The following is a 19,719-nucleotide window of genomic DNA, read 5'->3' as shown; positions in this document are numbered from 1 at the left end:
CCTAGGGCTGAGGGGAGGGCTGGGGGCCCCTGTGTGCTGGGTGGCCAGGACTCTTAAACCCAACAGGGAAATGGAGGCCAGGAATCAAGATTCAGCACCAGATTCAAATATTCAAAGCCAGGCACACTGGCTCATGACTCAAATCCCAGCACTTTTGGAGGCCAAGGCAGGAGGATTGCTTGAGGCCAGGAGTCGAGACCAGTCTAGGGAACATAGTAAGACCCCATCTCTACAAAAAATAAAAAAGTTAGCAGGGCATGGTGGCACCTGCCTGTAGTTCCAGCCACTCAGGAGGCTAATGCAGGAGGATCACTTGAGCCCAAGAGTTCGAGACTGCAGTGAGCTATGATCATGCCACTGCACTCCAACCTGGGTGACAGAGTGAGACCCTGTCTCTGAAAAAAACCAAAACAACACAAACTTCCCAAGAGTGACTGAGGCTGAGGGCTAGGCAAGCTAGGGTGAGGGCTCTGCTGTGTACCCACAGACAAATGACTTCGCCTCTCTGAGCCTGGCCTCCGTAATGGTGTGACCTCATAGGGCTGCTGTGAGGATGAAATACAGGGTAGGATGAAGGTGAGTCATCTCTGGTGGCCATGCGGAGGATCACCAGCAAGGACTAAGTGTTGGAACTTCACCCTCATTTAATCCTCATACCTGGCCGGGCGCAGTGGCTCAAGCCTATAATCTCAACACTCTGGGAGGCCGAGGCAGGCAGATCACTTGAGGTCAGGAGTTCGAGACCATTCTGGCCAACATGGTGAAACCCTGTCTACTAAAAATACAAAAATTAGCTGGTTGTGGTGGTGCACGCCTGTGATCCCAGGTACTTAGGAGGCTGGGGTGGGAGAATCACTTGAACCCGGGAGGCAGAGATTGCAGTGGACTGAGATGCAGCCACTGCACTCCAGCCTGGGGGACAGAGCAAGACTCCATCTCAAAAAAAAAAAAAACAGAAGAAAGAAAGAAAGAAAGAAAAGAAATCCTCACATCCCTATAAGCTAGGAACTATCACCCCCATTTTACAGATGGGGAAACTGAGGGCTGCAGAGGTTAATCAGCTGAAGGGCACAGGCACATACATCTGGTACGTGGCCATCTGGATCCTGGACTGGAGCCATGTGAAGCCAGCACCAGTGAGCCAGGCGCCTTTGCTGTACTGCTTTATTGGCTCTGGTTTACAGGTCTACACTCCCTCCCACGGCCTGGGTGGACTGTGAACCTTCTGGGAGTAGGGCTGTGATCATTTCATTCCAGGCCGAGCCCAGCCTGGCAGGAGGTGCTCAAGATGTGCTAAGTGTGGGTGTGAGTGGGGCCCAGGGTGACTGGCATTTGGAGGAGACACTGAGCTTATATTTCTGGAGGGTCACATGGCAGCACCCAGGGGAGACTGGGATGTCTTCAGCCCTCCAGAGGCTACCAGGCTGCTCCCACAGGTGCTGTAGGAGAAAGTGGCAGCCTTGCTGGGCAATGTGGTTCTAAGACAAGGCTCCAGCTCCCCTACTCTCTGCTGGCAAAAAACTCTGTCCCAGCCCCAGGACCTAGAAGTCCCAGTTCCTAAGTCACCCCTCCAAGAAGTCCTTGCTTCCCTTTTCCCACAAGCCAGTAGTCTCAGCCCCCACCCTCCTCCTGTTTTTCTAGAACCCAGTAAGTAGCCCCCAGGCTCCCAAGACTTACGAGTCCTGACTCCTAGCCAGAGGTGCATGGAGCCAGCTGACACCAGCTAGCCAGAGCTGATGTGCACAGCCCCTTCCACCTCTGCACTCCGTGATGCCAGGTGAGTAGCTGGAAGTCAGCCGAGGAGCAGGTATTGCGTCATGGAAATTGGCAAATGCAATGAACCAGGGCTTCTATTTTAACCAGGGAGCCTGCTGTTCAACACTAATGCATCGTTGCTCCCAGACCTCCATCTGTCCCGCTCTCCAGGCCAGGAGGTGCTCAAGATGTGCTAAGTCTCCTCTGGGTGCTGCCATGTGACCCTCCAGAAATATAAGCTCAGTGTCTCCTCCAAATGCCAGTCACCCCCTGTCACAAGACCCAGGGAGCCCTGGAGTCTGGAGAGAATCTTGACAAGACAGAAGGCTGTGGCTGGGCATCACTGCTGTCCACGCCACCCTGGGGCTGGACCCGGTCCCCAGCCCCAGACCTTCCCATCTCCACACCAAGGCCCCTGTCCCAGACTAGAGTTGGTCCCCAGCTCTGCATAACTCAGGAACCGAGAGCTCCAGGTGTGAGCCACACAGACTCGGGCATGGCTATGGGCAAGTCACTTTAGCTATCTGGGCCACAGTGTCCTCGTCTGCGGCATGGGACTCAGTAAATAGCATGACCCTAAAGCCACACTTGTGCTGTTCACCTTCAGGTTCTGCCCAAGGGACCCCAAGCAAGGTGAAGAACCCCCCACCCCGAGTCTCAGCTTCCTCATCTGTAGGATGGGAATTACAGCAGTTCCTTCTCATCAGGCCATCATAAAAGCCAACAAGTTGGACGGAGCACGGTGGCTCACACATGTAATCCCAGCACTTTGGGAGGTCGAGGTGGGTGGATCATGAGGTCAGGAGTTTGAGACCAGTCTGGCCAACATGGTGAAACCCTGTCTCTACTAAAAATACAAAATTAGCTGGGTGTGGTGACACGTGCCTGTAATCCCAGCTACTTGTGAGGCTGAGGCAGGAGAATCGCTTGAACTTGGGAGCGGAGGCTGCTGTGAGCAGAGATGGCACCACTGTACTCCAGCCTTGGTAAGAAGAGTGAGATTCTGTCTCAAAAAAAAAAAAAAAAAAAAGTCAAGTTTACACCTATAAAATAGTTTACTTGGCCAGTAGCAGTGGCTCATTCCTCTAATCTCGGCACTTTGGGAGTCCCAGGAAAGAGGATTGCTTGAATCCAGGAGTTTGCGACCAGCCCTGGCAACATGGTGAAACCCCACCCCTACAGAAAGTCCAAAAATTAGCTGGGCATGAGTGGCCTGTGCCTGTAGTCCCAGCTACTGGGGAGGCTGAGGTGGGAGGATCGCTTGAGCCTGGGAGGTTGAGGCTGCAGTGATGGTGCCACCGCCCTCCAGCCTGGGTGGCAGAGCAAGACTCCATCTCTAAAAAATAAAAAGAGTTTACTTAGCAGAGTGCTTAAGATGTCAGATGCCACGTTGTTGTCACTGGTAATCATTTCCCATCCCACAGGGCAAGGCAGTGCGGACGGGAAAGGACCCGCGGCTACCTCAGTGTAGGATCTGCACACAGTAGGTGCTCAGTTAACTGGCCGGGTCATTTGCAACCACAGCAGGATGGGCCAGTGCCCCCCAGCCGGGTGGAAGCGACTCTCCCTCGACCCGCCCCCGCCCGGCCCTACCGGCAGCCTGGGAGGGCCCCGGCCCCTCCCGCGGCCCCGCCCCTTCACCTGTGCAGGCCGCACACCTGGAGCCGCCTCCGGAAGAGGGGACGGGAGACCTCGGAGGGAGCCCGGCGGCTTCGGGTGAGAGCGTGGGGGACGCCGAGGGCCGGGACCCTCGAGCTTGGGGAGGGACCGGTCTGGCCGCGTCGGCGGAGAAAATGGGGGAGCCGGGGTGGGGGCTGGGGAACCGGGATCGCCGGGGAACCGGGGGCGGGAACTCAGCCGTCGGGGGTGAGCCCAGCCCCTTGTCCAGGTTTCCAACGCCTGGGGCTGGGGGTCGGGGGCTGGAGGCCCAGACACCTGGGCAGCTACGTGCGGGAGGGGATGGGGAGAAGTCTTCAGGTCCGGGTCTCTGGGGTGGAGGGGGGCCGGGGAGCGGGGTCCGCGGGGTCCGCGGGGGCCGAGTCAGGGAGATCCCTGAGAGCGGCCTGGGGGCAGCTGGGCTGGGACCACCGTGACATTCAGGTCCTGCGAGCAGGGCTGCGCTTGGACGCCGGGCAAGAGGAGGGGGAGCACTGGTGGGTGGTGTGTGTGTAGTGGTTGGGGACCCTCCGGAGGGCTGGGCCAGGTAAGCCTGGTGTGTCGGGCCCTCTGTTCCGAGCCCCTGAACCCCAGGCCCTGAGCGGTCCTAGGGGAGCACAGGGCTCCCGTCCCCAGGGGCGGGCCGGGAAGTAAACAGAAACTCCGAGCGGCCGGCACAACCTGTTACCTCGCCCTGTCCTGGGCCCCACGCCAGGGCCCTGGGAAACTGGGGGGCTGGGGGTCAGGGCTCCTGAGTCCGGAGGGGTGGGGCAGGAATGCCTGAGTCCCGTGGAAAATGAGAACTGAGGTGGGAATCCTTGGCGGGGGACATTGGAGGTGGGGACTTCTGAGTCTGGAGGGTGGAGTCAAAGCACCTGCTTGGGAGATAAGGAGAATGAGGGCGGGAGACCTGGAAAGTCTGGGGCTGGGAGCTGGGCTTCTGGTAGGGGGAGCTGGATTCCTGGGGGCCAAGACACCTCAGTTCCCAGGCCTTAGGGTCCGGCATTCCTGGGAGGAGAAGGGACTGGGCTCAACTCCAACAGCTGAGTCCCTGAGAACCTGGGTTCTGGGAACGATCTCAGATGGTGAGGCTGCGGGCCAAACTGCCGGGTTCTGGGAAGAGAGGGTACCCGGAGCAGAGGTGGCCTGTGGCCCTGGAGCGCTGGAGGGAGCTTTCCTGGGGGCAGAGATTGTCTGGTAGAGACCAAAGGCTGGGCAGGTCACTTTCTTCTACTTCCTGCCTCAGTGTACCCCAGGGACATTAACGGAACTGGGTGGCCAGAACACAGGTCATTAACCCTTCGTGGCCCAGGAAGCTCTGACTGCAGGACCGGGGAGGCCGCGCAGGTTGAGAATTCATGGAGGGCCAGGTGCCGGCCTGTAGAGAGCATGCCCCTGTCAGACTGCAGAGTAGAGTGTCCCGCAGCCACCTGTCCCCGCAGATGCTGCAGGTGACATGAGCTCTCCAGATGGGCCCAGCTTCCCGTCGTCGGGGCTGCTTTCCGGGGGTACCTCCCCCAGCGGCGACGAGGGCTTCTTCCCCTTTGTGCTGGAGCGGCGGGACTCATTCCTGGGAGGGGGCCCAGGGCCTGAGGAGCCGGAGGACCTGGCCCTGCAGCTGCAGCAGAAGGAGAAAGACCTGCTGTTGGCCGCGGAGCTCGGCAAGATGCTTCTGGAGCGAAATGAGGAGCTGCGGCGGCAGCTGGAGACGCTGAGCACCCAGCACTCGGAGCGTGAGGAAGTAAGCTAATGCCAGCCCAGGTGGGCAGGCAAGGAGAGAGCCCCCGGAGGGAGCGGGGGACAGAGGGGCAGGGGGAGGACTCTGGGACAGGTCAGGGCTGCCCCAGTTCCCCTGGCAGTGCTTCCCAGTGGTAAGGAACGTGAACTCTGGGGACCGTGCACAGTCCCTCACGCCTGTAATCCCAGCACTTTGGAAGGCCAAGACAGGATCATCACTAGCCCAGTGTTCGAGACCAGCCTGGGCAACATAGCCAGAATCTGTCTCATTAAAATAAGAAAATTAGCTGGTTGTGGTGGTGGCACTTGTAGTCCTAGCTGCTCAGGAGGCTGAGGCAGGAGGATCACTTGAGCCCAGGAATTTTAGAGTTTGAGGCTGCAGTAAGCTATGATCCACTGCACTCCAGCTTCGGCAACAGAGTGAGACCCTGAAAAAAAAAAAGGAAGGAAGGAAAGAAAGAAAGTGAGAGAAAAAAAGAAAAGAAAAGAAAAAAGAAGAGAAAAACCATGAACTCTGAGGATTAAGACCTGGGTTCAGGTTGGACGTGGTGGCTCACACCTGTAAGCCTGTAGTCCCAGCACTTTGGAGGCCAATTCGGGCAGATCATTTGAGGTCAGGAGTTCAAGACCAGCCTGACCAATATGGTGAAACCCCATCTCTAGTAAAAATACAAAAAAAAAAAAAAAAAACAATTAGCCAGGCATGATGGCATGTGCCTGTAATCCCAGCTACTCAGGAGGCTGAGGCAGGAGAATTGCCTGAACCCAAGAGGCGGAGGTTGCGGTGAGCCGAGATCGCGCCATTGCACTCCAGCCTGGGTAACAAGAGCGAAACTCCGTCTCGGAAAAAAAAAAAAAAAGAAAGAAAAAGAAGAAGAAAGACCATGTCATGTGTGGTGGCTCACGCCTGTAGTCCCAGCATTTTGGGAGGCCGAGGTGGTCGGATCACCTGAGGTTGGGAGTTCAAGACCAACCTGACCAACATGGAGAAACCCCGTCTCTACTAAAAATACAAAAAAGTTATCCAGGCATGTTGGCGCCTACCTGTAATCCCAGCTACTCGGGAGGCTGAGGCAGGAGAATCGCTTGAACCTGGGAGGCGGAGGTTACGGTGAACCGAGATCGTGCCATTGCACTCCAGCCTGGACAACAAGAGAGAAACTCCGTCTAAAAAAAAAAAAAAAAAGGAAAAGAAAGACCTGGGTTCAGACCCTTGCCTGGCTGTGTGACCCTGGGTCAGCTGCTGGCCCTCTCTGGATCTTGGGTCCAGCTCCTCAGCAGTATAGCGGAACAGCAGGCAATAGTCATGGGTATCCACTCCCTGCCTGGCACTGGGCTGAGTGCTTTCCATGACTCTGTTGATTCTCAGCCAGCCCAATGAGGTAGGAACAGTTCCCTCTGCCCAGGTTCTATTTTTGGCCAAATTCTGGCTCTGGGGCTCACACCTGGTCTTCTGAACACTCTCCTTTATCTGAGGCATCAGCCCCGACCACTGCCCTGAGCCTGACTTGGGTAGCTAACCCTCTCCACCAGGCCACCTAGTGGGCATCTCAACACAAGGGGCACTTGATTCCACACCCCCATCAGCTGCTGTCCCCATCCCCACCTTCCCACCTGAGGACCACAGCCTGTGCACCTCCTTGGCCTTTTTCTTGCTCTCTCTCTTTTTTAACAGGGTCTCCCTCTGTCACTCAGGCTGTAGTGCAGTGGTGGAATCATAGCTCACTGTAACCTCAACCTCACAAGCTCAAGCAATCCTCGTATCTCAGCCTTCTAAGTAGCTGGGACTACAGGCACACGTGCACCACCATACCTGGCTAATTTTTGTATTTTTTGTACAGATGGGGTCTCACCATGTTGCCCAAGACATTTACATTTTTTACTTTCATTCTCTCATGAGTGTACAGCAAAGTTTTCAAGTGGCTAAACTGCCGAGTTTGACCTGCAGACTCTGGCCGAGTGACAGATGACAGAAGTATACAGACACAGGTGTTTTTCCTGTGAGAGCGCAGCTAGGGGACCCCACAGCTTACAGACCCTGAAGAAGGAGTTCGTCCATGCAGCCCTAATATGCCAGACACACTTAAATTTATTTTAGAACAGATTTAATGACAAAAGTCTTGAGCAAACACCACTTGTGGGTAGTTAACATTGCTGACCCCCCTCCCCCAGTAGAGAGCAGTCATGCGCATGGATGATCAAAGGCTGGTTTGGGGAGGGGGGAAAATAGGTAAACAAGCTATTTAGATAAACTCCTCTGCATCCCCTGTTATCTGCTCTTTGCGGAAAAAGCTTTGGGGAAAAAGTTATGACTGAAGGCTCAAGCAAACTCCCTGCCTCAGCCTCCCAAAATGTTGAGATTATAGGTGTGAGACAATGTGCTCAGCCAACCTTTCTTGAGTGCACAAATTCCCCCTATATCCACAAGCCTTTTTGATTCTTCTAAACTAGATTCGAACCACCCACTTGTCAGTTCTGCAGCCTTCAAGCTGATCACAGCCTCCATCACCTCTGCCCCAGACACTTCAGCCACCTGCTCCCAAGGCCCCAGCATCCACTCTTTTTTTTTTTTTTGAGATGGAGTCTTGCTCTGTTGCCCAGGCTGGAATGCAGTGGCATGGTCTTGGCTCACCACAACCTCCACCTCCTGGGTTCAAGCGATTCTCCTACCTCAGCCTCCTGAGTAGCTGGGATTACAGGTGCCCGTCACCACGCTCAACTAATTTTTATATTTTTAGTAGAGACAGGGTTTCACCATGTTGGTCAGGCTGATCTGCCCACCTCGGCCTCCCTCGGCCGGGATTACAGGCATGAGCAACTGCACCCAGCACCCCCCCCCCCCGGCTCTCTCTCTCTTTTTAAAAATTATTTTTTAGATGGAGTTTCACTCTGTCACCCAGGCTAGAGTGCAGTGGTGTGATCTTGGCTCACTGCAACCCCCACTTCAGGGGGTTCAGGCAATTCTCTCACTTCAGCCTCCTGAGTAGCTGGGATACAAGCATGTGCCACCACACTTGGCTAATTTTTGTATTTTTAGTAGAGACAAGGTTTCACCATGCTGGCCAGGCTGGTCTCGAACTCTTGACCTCAGATAATCCACCTGCCTTGACCTCCCAAAGTGCTGGGATTATAGGTTTGAGCCACTGTGCCCAGCTCCCAGCTTCCACTCTTGACCCCTGGAGCCCATGCTCTAAGGGACACCCCAGGATCTTCAAAAACTACAAATCAGATCCTTTCACTCCTCACCCAGAATCTCCCCCTCACTCTTAGAATGAAACAGAAATTCTTCCCCAGGGCCTAAAAGTCCCCAAGAGCTGGGCTTCTCCCTCACCTCATCACAGAAGCATTCCTTCTTCCCCTCCTCCAAGAAGGGCAGCTGCACCACTCTCTCCCCCACAGCGAGGGCTCTTTTCAGTTCCTCCAAGAGCTCACGCTCATTCCCTCTGGGCTTTGCACCTGCTGTTCCTTAATGCTTGGCCCTCTTTCTGGTGGCTCCTTATTGTCCTGCAGAAGTCAACTCAAACACAACATCCTCCTTGAAGGACCCTCCGCCCCCACCCCACTCCTTACTCTTCATCACTTCCCAGGTCTCTTTACAACTCTTACTGTCCCCCTGAAATTACCTGACTCTGGCATGTGTCCATGCTCTCTGGACTCTGAGCTGCTTGAAGCGGTGAACTTGCTGACAGCGAACCCCAGAACAAGTGGAGCTCGGGAAATATTGTAGGATCGATAGTAGTGTGGGTGGATGGACTTAGAGATATTATGTCCAGGCCACAAGGCGTCAGCAGAGCCAAGCATCAGCCAGGACAATTTGACCTTGAACCTGACAGCTTAATCCTGAGGCTGTGTCGCCCCCACAGTATTCGGTTGAAGAGTTTTGCTGCCTGAGTTGGCATCTCTGCTTCACGAAATTACTGTGTGTTGGCTGGGCACGGTGTCTCACACCTGTAATCCCAGCACTTTGGGAGGCCAAGGAGGGTGGGTCACTTGAGGCCAGAAGTTCAAGACCAGCCTGGCCAAAATGGTAAAACCCCATCTCTACTAAGAAAACAAAAAAATTTGCCAGGTAGGGTGGTGCACCATGCCAGAAATCTCAGCTACTTGAGAGGCTGAGGCAGGAGAATGTCTTGAACCCAGGAGGCAGACATTTCAGGGAGCCGAGATCATGCCACTGCACTCCAGCCTGGGCAAAAGAGTGAGGACCTGTCTCAAAAAAACAAATAAAACAAAAATAAATGATTATGTGTCCTTAGCCAAGGCACTCAGCATCTCTGAGCTTCAGTTTTATCTGTAAACCCAGGACATTAGTGATTCTCCCTCTAGTGGATGAGATGGAGCACTGCAGATGAAGCCCCGGTGCAGGGTACCTGAGTCCCTGCAGCAGCTAGAGCAATTGACACCTTCTTGTAGGCCCAGCCCTCTTTGAGGGAGGAAGAGAGTGGGCCAGAGGTTAACCCTCAACTCATCTGCTTCCCCACGCTGGGCATCTGGGTGTGCCAGGGCGTCCCTCCGCTGGTCAGACAGGTTTTGGACCAGGGCGGGGCTGACCAGGGTTAATTAGAGGGAACTGGCCAGGAGGAGCTGGGGAGGGGGCTGGGCAGAGTCTGGGCTCCAGAGCCCGTGGGCCACAGCAGGTGTGTGCCACCATGGGCCGGGGCTTGAATTCTGCCAGACTGAGGCGCCAAAAACGGCGCTTGCGACCTCGGGTCCAGAAGCCCAGGCAGCAGCTGGAGGTGAGTAGGCATCAGAGAGCCCCACCCGCCCCTTGCCTGGGGTCCACAAGTCCCATCTGCCTGGAACCTTCCCTCTGGATTTCTGGGTCTTGCTCAGTCTTCCTCCTGCACTCTCCCTTGCTTTTGTGTCTGTCCTGGACACAAGGCCCCCTTAGGTTTCTCCCTAGGTGTCTGTCTCTCCATCCCCATCTCTCTGTGCCTGTCTAGTCTCATCGGTGCCACTCTGTCTCTGTCCCTCTGTCGTGGCCCCCACAGCGGCTCCAGCAAGAGAACCATGAGCTCCGTCGAGGCCTGGCAGCCCGGGGAGCTGAGTGGGAGGCCAGGGCCGTGGAGCTGGAGGGAGACGTGGAGGCCCTGCGGGCCCAGCTGGGGGAGCAGCGCTCGGAACAGCAGGACAGTGGACGAGAACGGGCAAGGGCCCTCGGTGAGCTCAGCGAGCAGAACCTCCGTCTCAGCCAGCAGCTGGCCCAGGTGGGATAGCCCTGACCCCAGGGCCCTGGGCAAGGTTGGGGAGGACGCCTGGGTTCCCAGTGGGGATTGGGTGCATTGGGCTTGGCGCTGAGACTCCTCTGTCCCCCTATCTACCTCACCAGGCCTCCCAGACTGAGCAGGAGCTTCAGAGGGAACTGGACACCCTTCGGGGACAGTGCCAGGCTCAGGCACTGGCCGGGGCAGAGCTGAGGACGCGGCTGGAGAGTCTGCAAGGGGAGGTGAGTGCCAGCTGGGGCTGGGGGATTGTCTGAGCCAAAAAAGCTGGGGTGGGGGCTGGGAGGGGGCGGCCCCCTTCCCAGCTCTCAGGTGTTTCCCCAGAACCAGATGCTGCAGAGCCGCCGGCAGGACCTGGAGGCCCAGATCCGAGGCCTGCGTGAGGAGGTGGAGAAGGGCCAGGGCCGCCTGCAGACCACCCACGAGGAGTTGTTGCTGCTGAGGCGGGAGCGGCGGGAGCACAGCCTGGAGGTGACCTGCAGGGCTGGGGGACTATTACTGCCCAGACCCTTGGCAGTGGCTTCAGCACTTTTTGGGAGATGAAGCCAGAGCTGGGTCACTGGGAGGCCCAGAGGCTGGCCCACAAGACCATGGGCATTAGCCTGTAGGCAAGTGGGAGCCACGGAAGGCCGTTGAGCAGGGGAGGCATGCTCTTAGAATGCATCAGAGCCTGGCAGCTGGAAGGGCAGGGAGGGGGCTGATGCCAGAGCTCAGGCCAGGAATGACAGCCCCTAGACAGAAAAAGGAATGAAAAGAGGACACATGGTCTGATGTCAGAGGTCTCGGGAGTCTGCACTTTGGGGTCAGCTTGTCTGCCTTCGCGTCCCAGTGCCTCTTCTTACTACTGTGGGGCAAACAGCCTCAGTCGTACCGATAAATGCCGCGTGAAAGCAATTAGTGAGTGAGGCGGTAGACTGGGCAGGGGAGGGGACAGGGCTCTTCGAGGTGGGCCCCGCTTTATAGGCGAGGAAATTGGTATCTCAGCTGAGGGAAGGCACGGCTGAAGGCGCCCAGCGATCCAAGAATGGGAACAACCTGGGCCGCTGGGGTGCGGGGCCCTCTGCGGCGCCCCAGCGTGGACCTGCCGCGGGATGCCGGTGCTGGGTGCGTCCCGCTGACCGCCCGCGCTTCCGTCTGCGGGACCGTCCACAGCTGGGACGCGCACGCTCCGAGGCCGGGGAGGCGCTGAGCGCGCTGCGGAGGCTGCAGCGGCGAGTCTCGGAGCTGGAGGAGGAGTCACGACTCCAAGACGCCGACGTGTCGAGCGCCTCGCTGCAGTCGGAGCTGGCCCACAGTCTCGACGAGGACGGCCAGGGCCAGGGCGCTGACGCACGCGGAGACACCCCGGTGAGCTCATGGGGCACCAATCCCGTTACCTGTGCCATCGGGAGGGTCGCAGGCGCCGCCTTTCCTCCTTTCCGCAACAGACTCCACACCACTAACCCATTTCTTTGGCCCACAGACCACCCGGTCTCCAAAGACCCGAGAGGCGTCCGGGCCCCAGCCTTCACCCCCAGAGGAGAGCTTAGAGCCCCCCAAGAAGAGAGCATCCCTCAGCCCAGCGGAGATACTAGAGGAGCAGGAGGCGGAAGTGGCCAAGCTGCAAGATGAGGTGGGGGAGAGGGCACGGCCTTTGGGAGGCCGAGGCGGGTGGATCACAAGGTCAAGAGTTCGAGACCAGCCTGGCCAAACTGTTGAAACCCTGTCTCTACTAAAAATACAAAAATTAGCTGGGCGCGGTGGCACGCGCCTGTAAGCCCAGCTACTCAGGAGGCTGAGGCAGGAGAATCGCTTGAACCTGGGAGGCGGAGGTTGCAGTGAGCCGAGATTGCGCCATTGCACTCCAGCCTGGGTGACAGAGTGAGACTCCATCTCAAAAAAAAAAAAAAAAACCTGCACGTTGCTGGTTGCAGGACCCCTTCAGCTGTCAGTTTCTGTCTTCCATGTCGCCTCCCAGTCTTTGCCCACGCAGCTCCCTACACCTGTGTTGGAAATAGATGCTCCGTGCGGCAAAGAAAAATTAGCACTGAGACAAAGAATCTTTGAGCACGGCAATTTTTACTTCCTGGACTGCAGGAAGGGTACCCTCGTTAGCCATCGTGCCAGAAGAGTACAATGAACAAAGTAAACACACAAACATATTCCTTACGCATTTGGGGTCGTCCTCACTGCTTTGTCTGATCTCCGTTGGCTAGAGCTGGACCTCACAATTCAAAGTAAAACCTGATTGGCTAACAACTTAAAACTTTTCTAAACAGGTAAAAGCAATGGAGAGCTGGGACAGGCCTGTGAGCACGTCCAGCACAGATATCCTGATTAAAGTACAAGGACATAGATTGTACTACGTGCCTGTAAGCATGGCGTGTCTAACAGCTACATAGGATAGGGCTTAACAAAGAATTAGCACACTTATTCTTTAACAAGAAAGGAAACTTTAAAAGGGAACTTTTCTACTTCCCACACCTGAATTGGCCTTCGTCCCAACAGACTTACTTCAAGAGCCAGCCTGTATGCCACCTCCTCCAGGAAGACTTCCTGACAGCACCTCTCCCCTTAGTTGCTTAGTGCTTCTCTCTGCATTCCTCCTGCAGGGTTATGGCACCCCAACTAACCCTACTCCACCCCACCCCACACCAGCCTGAGGGGCTCAGAGGGCTCATCTAGGAGTCTCCAGCACAGGGCCACAGCTGCCTGGGGTGCCTGTCAAGCAGGCAGAGGAGAGCTGGGGAGAGCCAGAGTCGGGGCTGCTGGGAGGAGCAGGGACTGGAAGGCCCATTGGCCCATCTGACGCGCGGCCCCTCCTCTGCCCACAGATCGCGCTGCAGCAGGCAGAGCTGCAGTCCCTGCGGGAAGAGCGGCAGAGGCAGAAGGAGCTGCGGGCGCATGACGACCCTGGGGAGGCCCTGAACAGGGCCCTCTCAGACCGGGACGAGGCCGTGAACAAGTGAGCCTCAAGTCATCCACCACCACCCCAGCGCCCCCCGGACCCCTCTGGGCTCCTGATTCCCCTTCTGATACTGGTTATAATGATCCCCACCCCCACCCAGGGGCCCACGGCCCTCCTTGATCTCGGTGTTGGCAGCCCGCCTCCCGCCCGGGTCCAGAAGTCCCTTGTCACCCCGGCTCCCTGAGGTCCCAGCTCCCTCAGATGCGTCGTCCGCCCCTTCCCTGCTAGGGCCCTGGAGCTGTCCCTGGAGCTCAAACGTGTCTCTCTGGAGCGTGACTCCCTGTCCCGGGAGCTGCTGCGCGCCATCAGCCAGAAGGTGGCGCTCACGCAGGAGCTGGAGGCCTGGCAGGTGAGGGGCGGGGCCTGCGTGCGGGGCGGGGCAGGGGGCGGGACCGGCGCTGAGTCGACCCCGCCTCCCGCAGGACGACATGCAGGTGGTGATCGGGCAACAGCTGCGCTCACAGCGCCAGAAGGAACTGAGCGCCGCCGCGTCGTCGTCGACCCCGGGCCGCGCCGCGTCCCGCTTCTCGCTGCGCCTGGGCCCCGGGCCCGCCGGCGGCTTTCTCAGCAACCTCTTCCGAAGGACCTGACGGCGGGCCCCAGGGGGCCGCCCTTGCCCACTTGGGGGCTCACTTTCCTCTTCTGGCCAATGGAGCGACAGGGCACGGATTGTCTTCCAAGAGGAGCTGATGCCCTCCCCGCCCCAGAAGGATGGGCAAGGGCTCATCGGGAGCGGAGCCAGCTTTGTGGGGCAGAAGCTACAGGTGGGTGGCAGGGCCAGGTGAACAGAGCTGTCGATCTTCCGAATCAATATAGGTCTGTCTTTTCCAGGGCCGGGATTTATGGGGTATTTCTAAGGCAGGGATGGGGCTGGGTATTTATGTATCAAGATCGGCGAGAGTAATATATAAATCATGCCACCGATTTGGCCTCCATCCGTGGAAAGAGCGAACATGGAAGAAAAGCCTGAAACTTTATTGTTAAAAAAAAAAAAAAAAGAAAAACACTTTAAAACGCTTGCTGGCTGGGGGTGTAGTCAGAGGTCAGAAGGACAGGGAGAAGGCTCGGTAGCCCAGGTTGGTGAAGACATCCACCCGGCAGCTGTTGCCTGCAGCTGTCAGGACCTGGAGGAGAGACGGGCATGACTGGCCTGCCCATTCCCCCACCTCCCAGCCGCCCGAGGCCCCTGTGGGACCCACCTTGCACTCAGGTGCGGCTGGCTGCTGGTTGAGGCTGAGGCTGAGCAGCCCTGGGGAGGAGCCAGGCACCTGGGCCTTCAGCTCCCCGCTCAGCTGCCACTGGTTGACACAGCGGCCCTGGCCAGCAGACAGAATCTGCAGAGGACAAGGAAGGTGCTCAGGGGTCAGGGCTGGAGGGGAGAGCCAGTGGGGGTGGCAGACGAGACAGAGGGACTCACCAGGTCCTGGTAGAAGGTGACGTGCTTCTGTGGTGCGCGCATGGGGAAGATGGTGGTGGGTGTGGAGGATCGGAGGTGCCAGAGGGTGAGGGCTGGGCCCCCTCCACAGACCTGGACAGAAAGGTGGGAGTCCCCAGCTGTGAGCTACAGGCCCACAGCTGACAGGGCCCAAAGCTGCCAACCTGTCCCACAGTTTGCCCAGCTCACCATCCAGTCGGAATCAGTTGCCAAACATCCGATCCAGCGCCCATTGTGGGGCCTGGAGCACTCCTGGGAGGGGGACGGGAGGAGGGAAAGAGGTGAAGTCCTGGAGGGTTAAAGGAATTGCTGGGAAAGAGGACAATGGCCAGAGTCACGCCCTCACCTCATGCTTATAGACCTCGATTGTCTGGACCTCCTTGGCTGTGCGCAAGTCTGCAGGGAAAGAACCCACCCTGAGTAGTGCCCCACGAGCCTCAGCCTCCCTCACTGCCATCTTGCCCTCCAACCAGCCACCTCCTTACCCCAAAGTCGAACAGCTCCATCCTCGCCACCTGACAGCACCTCTGGGCTCCTTTCCCTGAATGCCAGGCAATGGATGTAGTCTGTGTGGCCCCGGAGGACCCGCTGCAGGTAGAGGGGCGATGTCAGGAGGTCTAGGGGCAGTGCCTCTCCCTGGCCTGGACCTGCTGTAGGGCTCCAAGCCCCTGCTCACCGTGAAGGTCCCAGTTTCCAGGTCCATAGTGTGCAACTGACAGTCTCCCCCAGCCAGGATGAGGGAATTCTCCTGTGAAGGGGCAGGGTGAGGCAGGAAGTCAGTGTCAAATCAGGAAAGGCAGAGAGTGAAGGATCAAGTTTGGGCCAAGAACAGTCACACGGGGCTCAGACCTTGGGGACCAGCAGCAAAGCATTGATCTCAGGCACTTCCAGGCTGGTCCTAGGGGAGGAAAGTCAGGGTCAGTGAGGGAGTGCCTTCACCCTCATGCGCCCTCTATCCATGTGGCCCTGGCTCACCTGTATGGAGGCTGACGACACCACAGCTCCTTACAGCCCTTCAAAAGGAAAAACGCGAGGTGACCTCAAAGGCCCTTTTTGGGTCTGGGCACCCCAGCCCTTTCCCCAGCTTGACTCCTTACCTTCTTGAGCATCTCCGCCCAAAGCCAGGCCTTCACCTCCCCATCCCCAGCACTGAGCAGATGTCGATCAGTGGAGACCATGCTGTAGACCGGCCCATCATGGGCTAAAGAAATTCAGAAGTAAGTGAGCCAATCCCACCCAAACCCCCAAAGCCAGACTCCACAGCTAGACCCACCTTGGAAAGTCACCACCGGCTTCTTACTTTCCTCTTTGGCTTCCGAGCTCAAAGCAGCGGACAAGCTGCAGGGGACAATGGAGGGGACCCAGGAGTCAGAAACAAGGGGCATCCGTCCCATGAAGACCAAGTGCCAGGGCTAACGGGTGGACAGTGGCAGGGGGTACCTAAAGATGGCGATCTGCCCATAATTGTTGCCAGCCGCCAGAAACTTCCCACACGGTGAGACGCTTTGGGAGAAGATGGTCATATGGAGCCGCTGCAAGGCCTGGAACACCTCTGCCTGCAAGGAAGGACTGGATGAGGCCTGCCTGGGACATCTGAAACCTCCTATCCACAGACTCCTCCCTGCTTCCCCTGACACCTGCCAGGCCTCACAGTCCTGACTTCTCAGACCTCTTTTGCAGCGGCCAGCACCTGCCCATGCAGTCCCATGGGTGGCTCCAAGAAGACACTGAGGAAGGGGAGAGTTGAGGTGTGATGCCTCATGAACCTCTGAGCAAGCACCCAAGCCTCTCCTGCCAGCTTCCTCAACTGTCAAATGGAGCTCACAGAAGACTCCGTCACGATTACATGAGCTAGACAGAACTTTGAGTATAGACAGAACTTTGCACAGGGCTGTCACTCAGTGCTTAAGCCAGGTGCCATGGCTCAAGCCTGTAATCCCAGCGATCTGGCGGGAGGATCACTTGACGCCAGGAGTTCGAGAGCAGCCTGGGAAACATAGTGAGACTCCATCTCGACAAAAAAATTAAAAAATTTGGCCAGGCACGGTGGCTCACACCTGTAATCCCAGCACTTTGGAGGCCAAGACGGGCAGATTACCTGAGGTCAGGAGTTCGAGACCAGCCTGGCCAACCTGTCTCTACTAAAAACACAAAAATTAGCTGGCCGTGGTAGCACATGCCTGTAGTCCCAGCTACTCTGTAGGCTGAGGCAGCAGAATCGCTTGAACCTGGGAGGCAGAGGTTGCAGTGAGCTGAGATCGCGCCACTGCACCCCAGCCTGGGAGACAGAGTTAGACTCCGTCTCAAAAAAAAAAAAAAAAAGTGCTTAAAAAGTGGCTCTGGGCCGGGCGCGGTGGCTCACGCCTGTAATCTCAGCACTTTGGGAGGCCGAGGTAGGTGGATCACGAGGTCGAGACCATCCTGGTCAACATGGTGAAACCCTGTCTCTACTAAAAATACAAAAAATTAGCTGGGCACGGTGGCGCGTGCCTGTAATCCCAGCTACTCAGGAGGCTGAGGCAGGAAGAATTGCCTGAACCCCGGAGGCGGAGATTGCGGTGAGCCGAGATCGCGCCATTGCACTCCAGCCTGGGTAACAAGAGCGAAACTCCGTCTCAAAAAAAAAAAAAAAAGTGGCTCTGCTCGGCCGGGCGCGGTGGCTCACGCCTGTAATCCTAGCACCTTGGGAGGCAGAGGTGGGTGGATCACCTGAGGTCAGGAGTTCAAGACCAGCCTGGCCATCATGGTGAAACCCCATCTTTAAAAAAAAAAAAAAAAAAAAGTGGTTCTACTACCCCAACATAGAAAAACGTACTGACTTGTAATCCCTATTCTCTGACTTGCGTTAAGCCCCTGAGGCCTTATTGGTTACTTTCCCGCCCCCCCGCCCCGGTCACAGTCGGAGTCCCACAAACAGCCCAAGCAAAACAGGGCACGATTCCCTGCCCGTCCCGTCCAAGTCATGCATGGACTACAAACCCCAGAAGGCACCGCGCACCACGTCCGTCTCACCTGACCCAGAGGCACCGCGAGCGGCACAGCTCGCTCCATCTCCAGAACTACAAGTCCCAGAGTGCTCGGCGCGCGACGCAACCTCACGAAGCCGTACGTGCCTAGAGCGGTTCCTCCTCGCGGCGCCCTGCCGCCTTCGGCGCGAAGGTGGTTGCTGCGTACTGTACAGAACCCCAGGAGCCGAGGTGAGCCCCACGAAAACCCCCGACACTAAGAAGTGGCGCCCACCGCAGTTCCGCTAAGCCAGATCCCTTCCCCCACCCCGAGGAACAGGCCCGCGTTCCGCCAAGCGCCACCCGTCTTCCGCGCCCGCGCAGAACCTCGGCGCAGCTCACGCCTAAAGCCACACCCCTTCGCGTTGGGCCACGCCCTCAGGGACTCCGCCTCTATCGCCCAGATCCCACCCGCAGGACCCCAAAACCCAATGATCCTGCAGCAGCCCTTGGAGCGAGGCCCCCAGGGTGGGGCCCAGCGCCTCCCGCGGGCCGCCTTGGGGGTGACTCGGGGCCTGGACGCCAGGTGCGTGTAGGGGACCAGGGTGGGCCTGACGAAGGGCCGCAGGAGCTTTGGCTGGGTGCTCAGGGCTGGTCTGCAGGATGGACACGGTTTAGGGCAAATCGGCGGGGCTTAGGTGTGAGCTGAGACCGGATTGGGTCTTCGGCTCAGGGTCGAGACTTCCGAGGTACGCTGCTGGATGGCCCAGGAGAGAGGGGACAGGCACCACCTGAGACAGGAATGGGCTTCGAGCTCCTGGCTGATGCTGCAGGCTCAGGCGGGCAGATCCTTGGGAAGGGGCCAAGAGGGTGGGGTGCACCAGGCTCTCTTTTTTTCCCAGCTCCCCTCTCCGAGGAGCTGTGCCCCTGAGCACCAAGCGGCGCCTGGAGGAGGAGCAGTGAGTTTGCGGGGCAGGGAGGGACTCCCAACAAGATCTCTGTCACCTCTGGTCCCCAACACGCTGCCTCCTGTCTCAGTATCCCAGCCTCCCTCTCTCTCATCTCTCCCCAGGGAGCCTCTGCGCAAGCAGTTTCTGTCTGAGGAGAACATGGCCACCCATTTCTCTCAACTCAGCCTGCACAATGACCACCCCTACTGCAGCCCCCCTATGGCCTTCCCCCCGGCCCTGCCCCCACTCAGGTAGGCTCCTCCACTGGCCAGGCCTTCTGCAGGATCACAGGCGGTACTCAGAGCTGACCTCAGGCCCTGCCTCATCGTGCCATTTTTAGCTCTAGCTGACCTCTGAGTTGTTTCCCATCTTGGCTCTTTGGAAAGTGCTGAGAACCCAGGAGCCCCTGGGGACCTGGACCTGGTGGGAGGTGCTCAGCTAGGCCAGCCTCAGCCTCAGCCCCCATGCCTACTATCATTTCCTCTTCTAGGAGCTCTTGCTCTGAGCTGCTTCTCTGGCGATACCCCGGCAGCCTCATCCCTGAAGCCCTCCGGCTGCTGAGGCTGGGGGACACCCCCAGTCCCTCCTACCCTGCAACCCCAGCTGGGGACATAATGGAGCTCTGAGTGCTAGTGGACAGCGCCCCTCCCACCTTCCTTCTTCCCCACAACAGAAGAGACCAGCGACTCCCACAAAGGGATAAGGACCTTCCTCTCCTCCAGACAAGGCATCTGGGCACCAAGACCTTCCCTCAACAAAGGACACTGAGCCCAATGGAGCTCTGGGATGCGAGGGGTGGGAGCATGGGAAGGGAGGCATCCCACCCCCGAGAAGAACTGAATAAAGATTGCTGAGCAAAGAAAGGCTTCCATCTGGAACCTGGGCTTTTGGGGATGGTGGAGAGGGCAGAGGCGCAGGATGCTGGGGTTTCTCCTCAAGATCTTCCCTGGAAAACTGTTAGGGCCAGCCAGGTCCTGGCCGGCTGAGTTCCAGGCATTGAGAATGTGTGAGTCAGAGCCTCACCCCCGCCCCCGTGGCTGGCTGACTCACTCCCTCCCTCCAGCTCAGGGGA

General features: G+C 57.7%; 3 protein-coding genes and 1 pseudogene across 8 annotated transcripts; 2 read left to right on the top strand and 2 right to left on the bottom strand.

Annotated features, from left to right (window-relative positions):
- The first annotated feature begins 3,436 nt into the window (after positions 1 to 3,436).
- Positions 3,437 to 14,241, top strand: BICDL2 (BICD family like cargo adaptor 2). 2 transcript variants are annotated; one of them, XM_064362362.1, is made up of 10 exons: positions 3,437 to 3,471; positions 4,854 to 5,152; positions 10,140 to 10,355; positions 10,478 to 10,594; positions 10,695 to 10,841; positions 11,523 to 11,717; positions 11,833 to 11,982; positions 13,184 to 13,314; positions 13,546 to 13,666; positions 13,740 to 14,241. In XM_064362362.1, exons 2-10 carry the CDS (start codon positions 4,868 to 4,870, stop codon positions 13,905 to 13,907), a joined length of 1,530 nt encoding a protein of 509 aa, XP_064218432.1. In that variant the 5' UTR covers positions 3,437 to 3,471; positions 4,854 to 4,867; the 3' UTR covers positions 13,908 to 14,241. The 2 variants fall into 2 exon arrangements, with proteins under 2 accessions (XP_064218432.1, XP_012297319.2); XM_012441896.3 differs by having other exon boundaries at positions 3,446 to 3,471; positions 4,838 to 5,152.
- LOC110567518 (putative uncharacterized protein FLJ46214) lies at positions 3,609 to 4,243 on the bottom strand (annotated as a pseudogene).
- Positions 14,021 to 18,093, bottom strand: THOC6 (THO complex subunit 6). The gene is made up of 13 exons (XM_012441897.2): positions 17,765 to 18,093; positions 16,193 to 16,308; positions 16,026 to 16,090; positions 15,850 to 15,953; positions 15,728 to 15,765; positions 15,602 to 15,650; positions 15,429 to 15,500; positions 15,238 to 15,340; positions 15,099 to 15,148; positions 14,942 to 15,004; positions 14,735 to 14,845; positions 14,517 to 14,651; positions 14,021 to 14,441 (listed from the first exon to the last, which is right to left on the bottom strand). Exons 1-13 carry the CDS (start codon positions 17,801 to 17,803, stop codon positions 14,361 to 14,363), a joined length of 1,026 nt encoding a protein of 341 aa, XP_012297320.1. The 5' UTR covers positions 17,804 to 18,093; the 3' UTR covers positions 14,021 to 14,360.
- On the top strand, positions 17,829 to 19,515 carry HCFC1R1 (host cell factor C1 regulator 1). 5 transcript variants are annotated; one of them, XM_012441899.2, is made up of 5 exons: positions 17,829 to 17,949; positions 18,162 to 18,283; positions 18,600 to 18,656; positions 18,770 to 18,898; positions 19,138 to 19,515. In XM_012441899.2, the coding sequence occupies exons 2-5, from the start codon at positions 18,189 to 18,191 to the stop codon at positions 19,271 to 19,273; spliced, it is 417 nt and encodes a 138-aa protein (XP_012297322.1). In that variant the 5' UTR covers positions 17,829 to 17,949; positions 18,162 to 18,188; the 3' UTR covers positions 19,274 to 19,515. The 5 variants fall into 5 exon arrangements, with proteins under 5 accessions (XP_012297322.1, XP_012297324.1, XP_064218433.1 ...); XM_012441901.3 differs by lacking the exon at positions 18,600 to 18,656 and having other exon boundaries at positions 17,830 to 17,949; XM_064362363.1 differs by lacking the exon at positions 18,162 to 18,283 and having other exon boundaries at positions 17,837 to 17,949; positions 18,600 to 18,898.
- The last annotated feature ends 204 nt before the right edge of the window (positions 19,516 to 19,719 follow it).

The sequence above is a fragment of the Aotus nancymaae genome, unplaced genomic scaffold (assembly GCF_030222135.1).
Source record: "Aotus nancymaae isolate 86718 unplaced genomic scaffold, 86718_ANA_hifiasm-v0.15.2.pri h1tg000049l, whole genome shotgun sequence".
NCBI lineage: Eukaryota > Metazoa > Chordata > Mammalia > Primates > Aotidae > Aotus > Aotus nancymaae.
The sequence above is the reverse complement of the archived record's forward strand: the minus strand, read 5'-3'. Positions and strand labels throughout refer to the sequence as shown.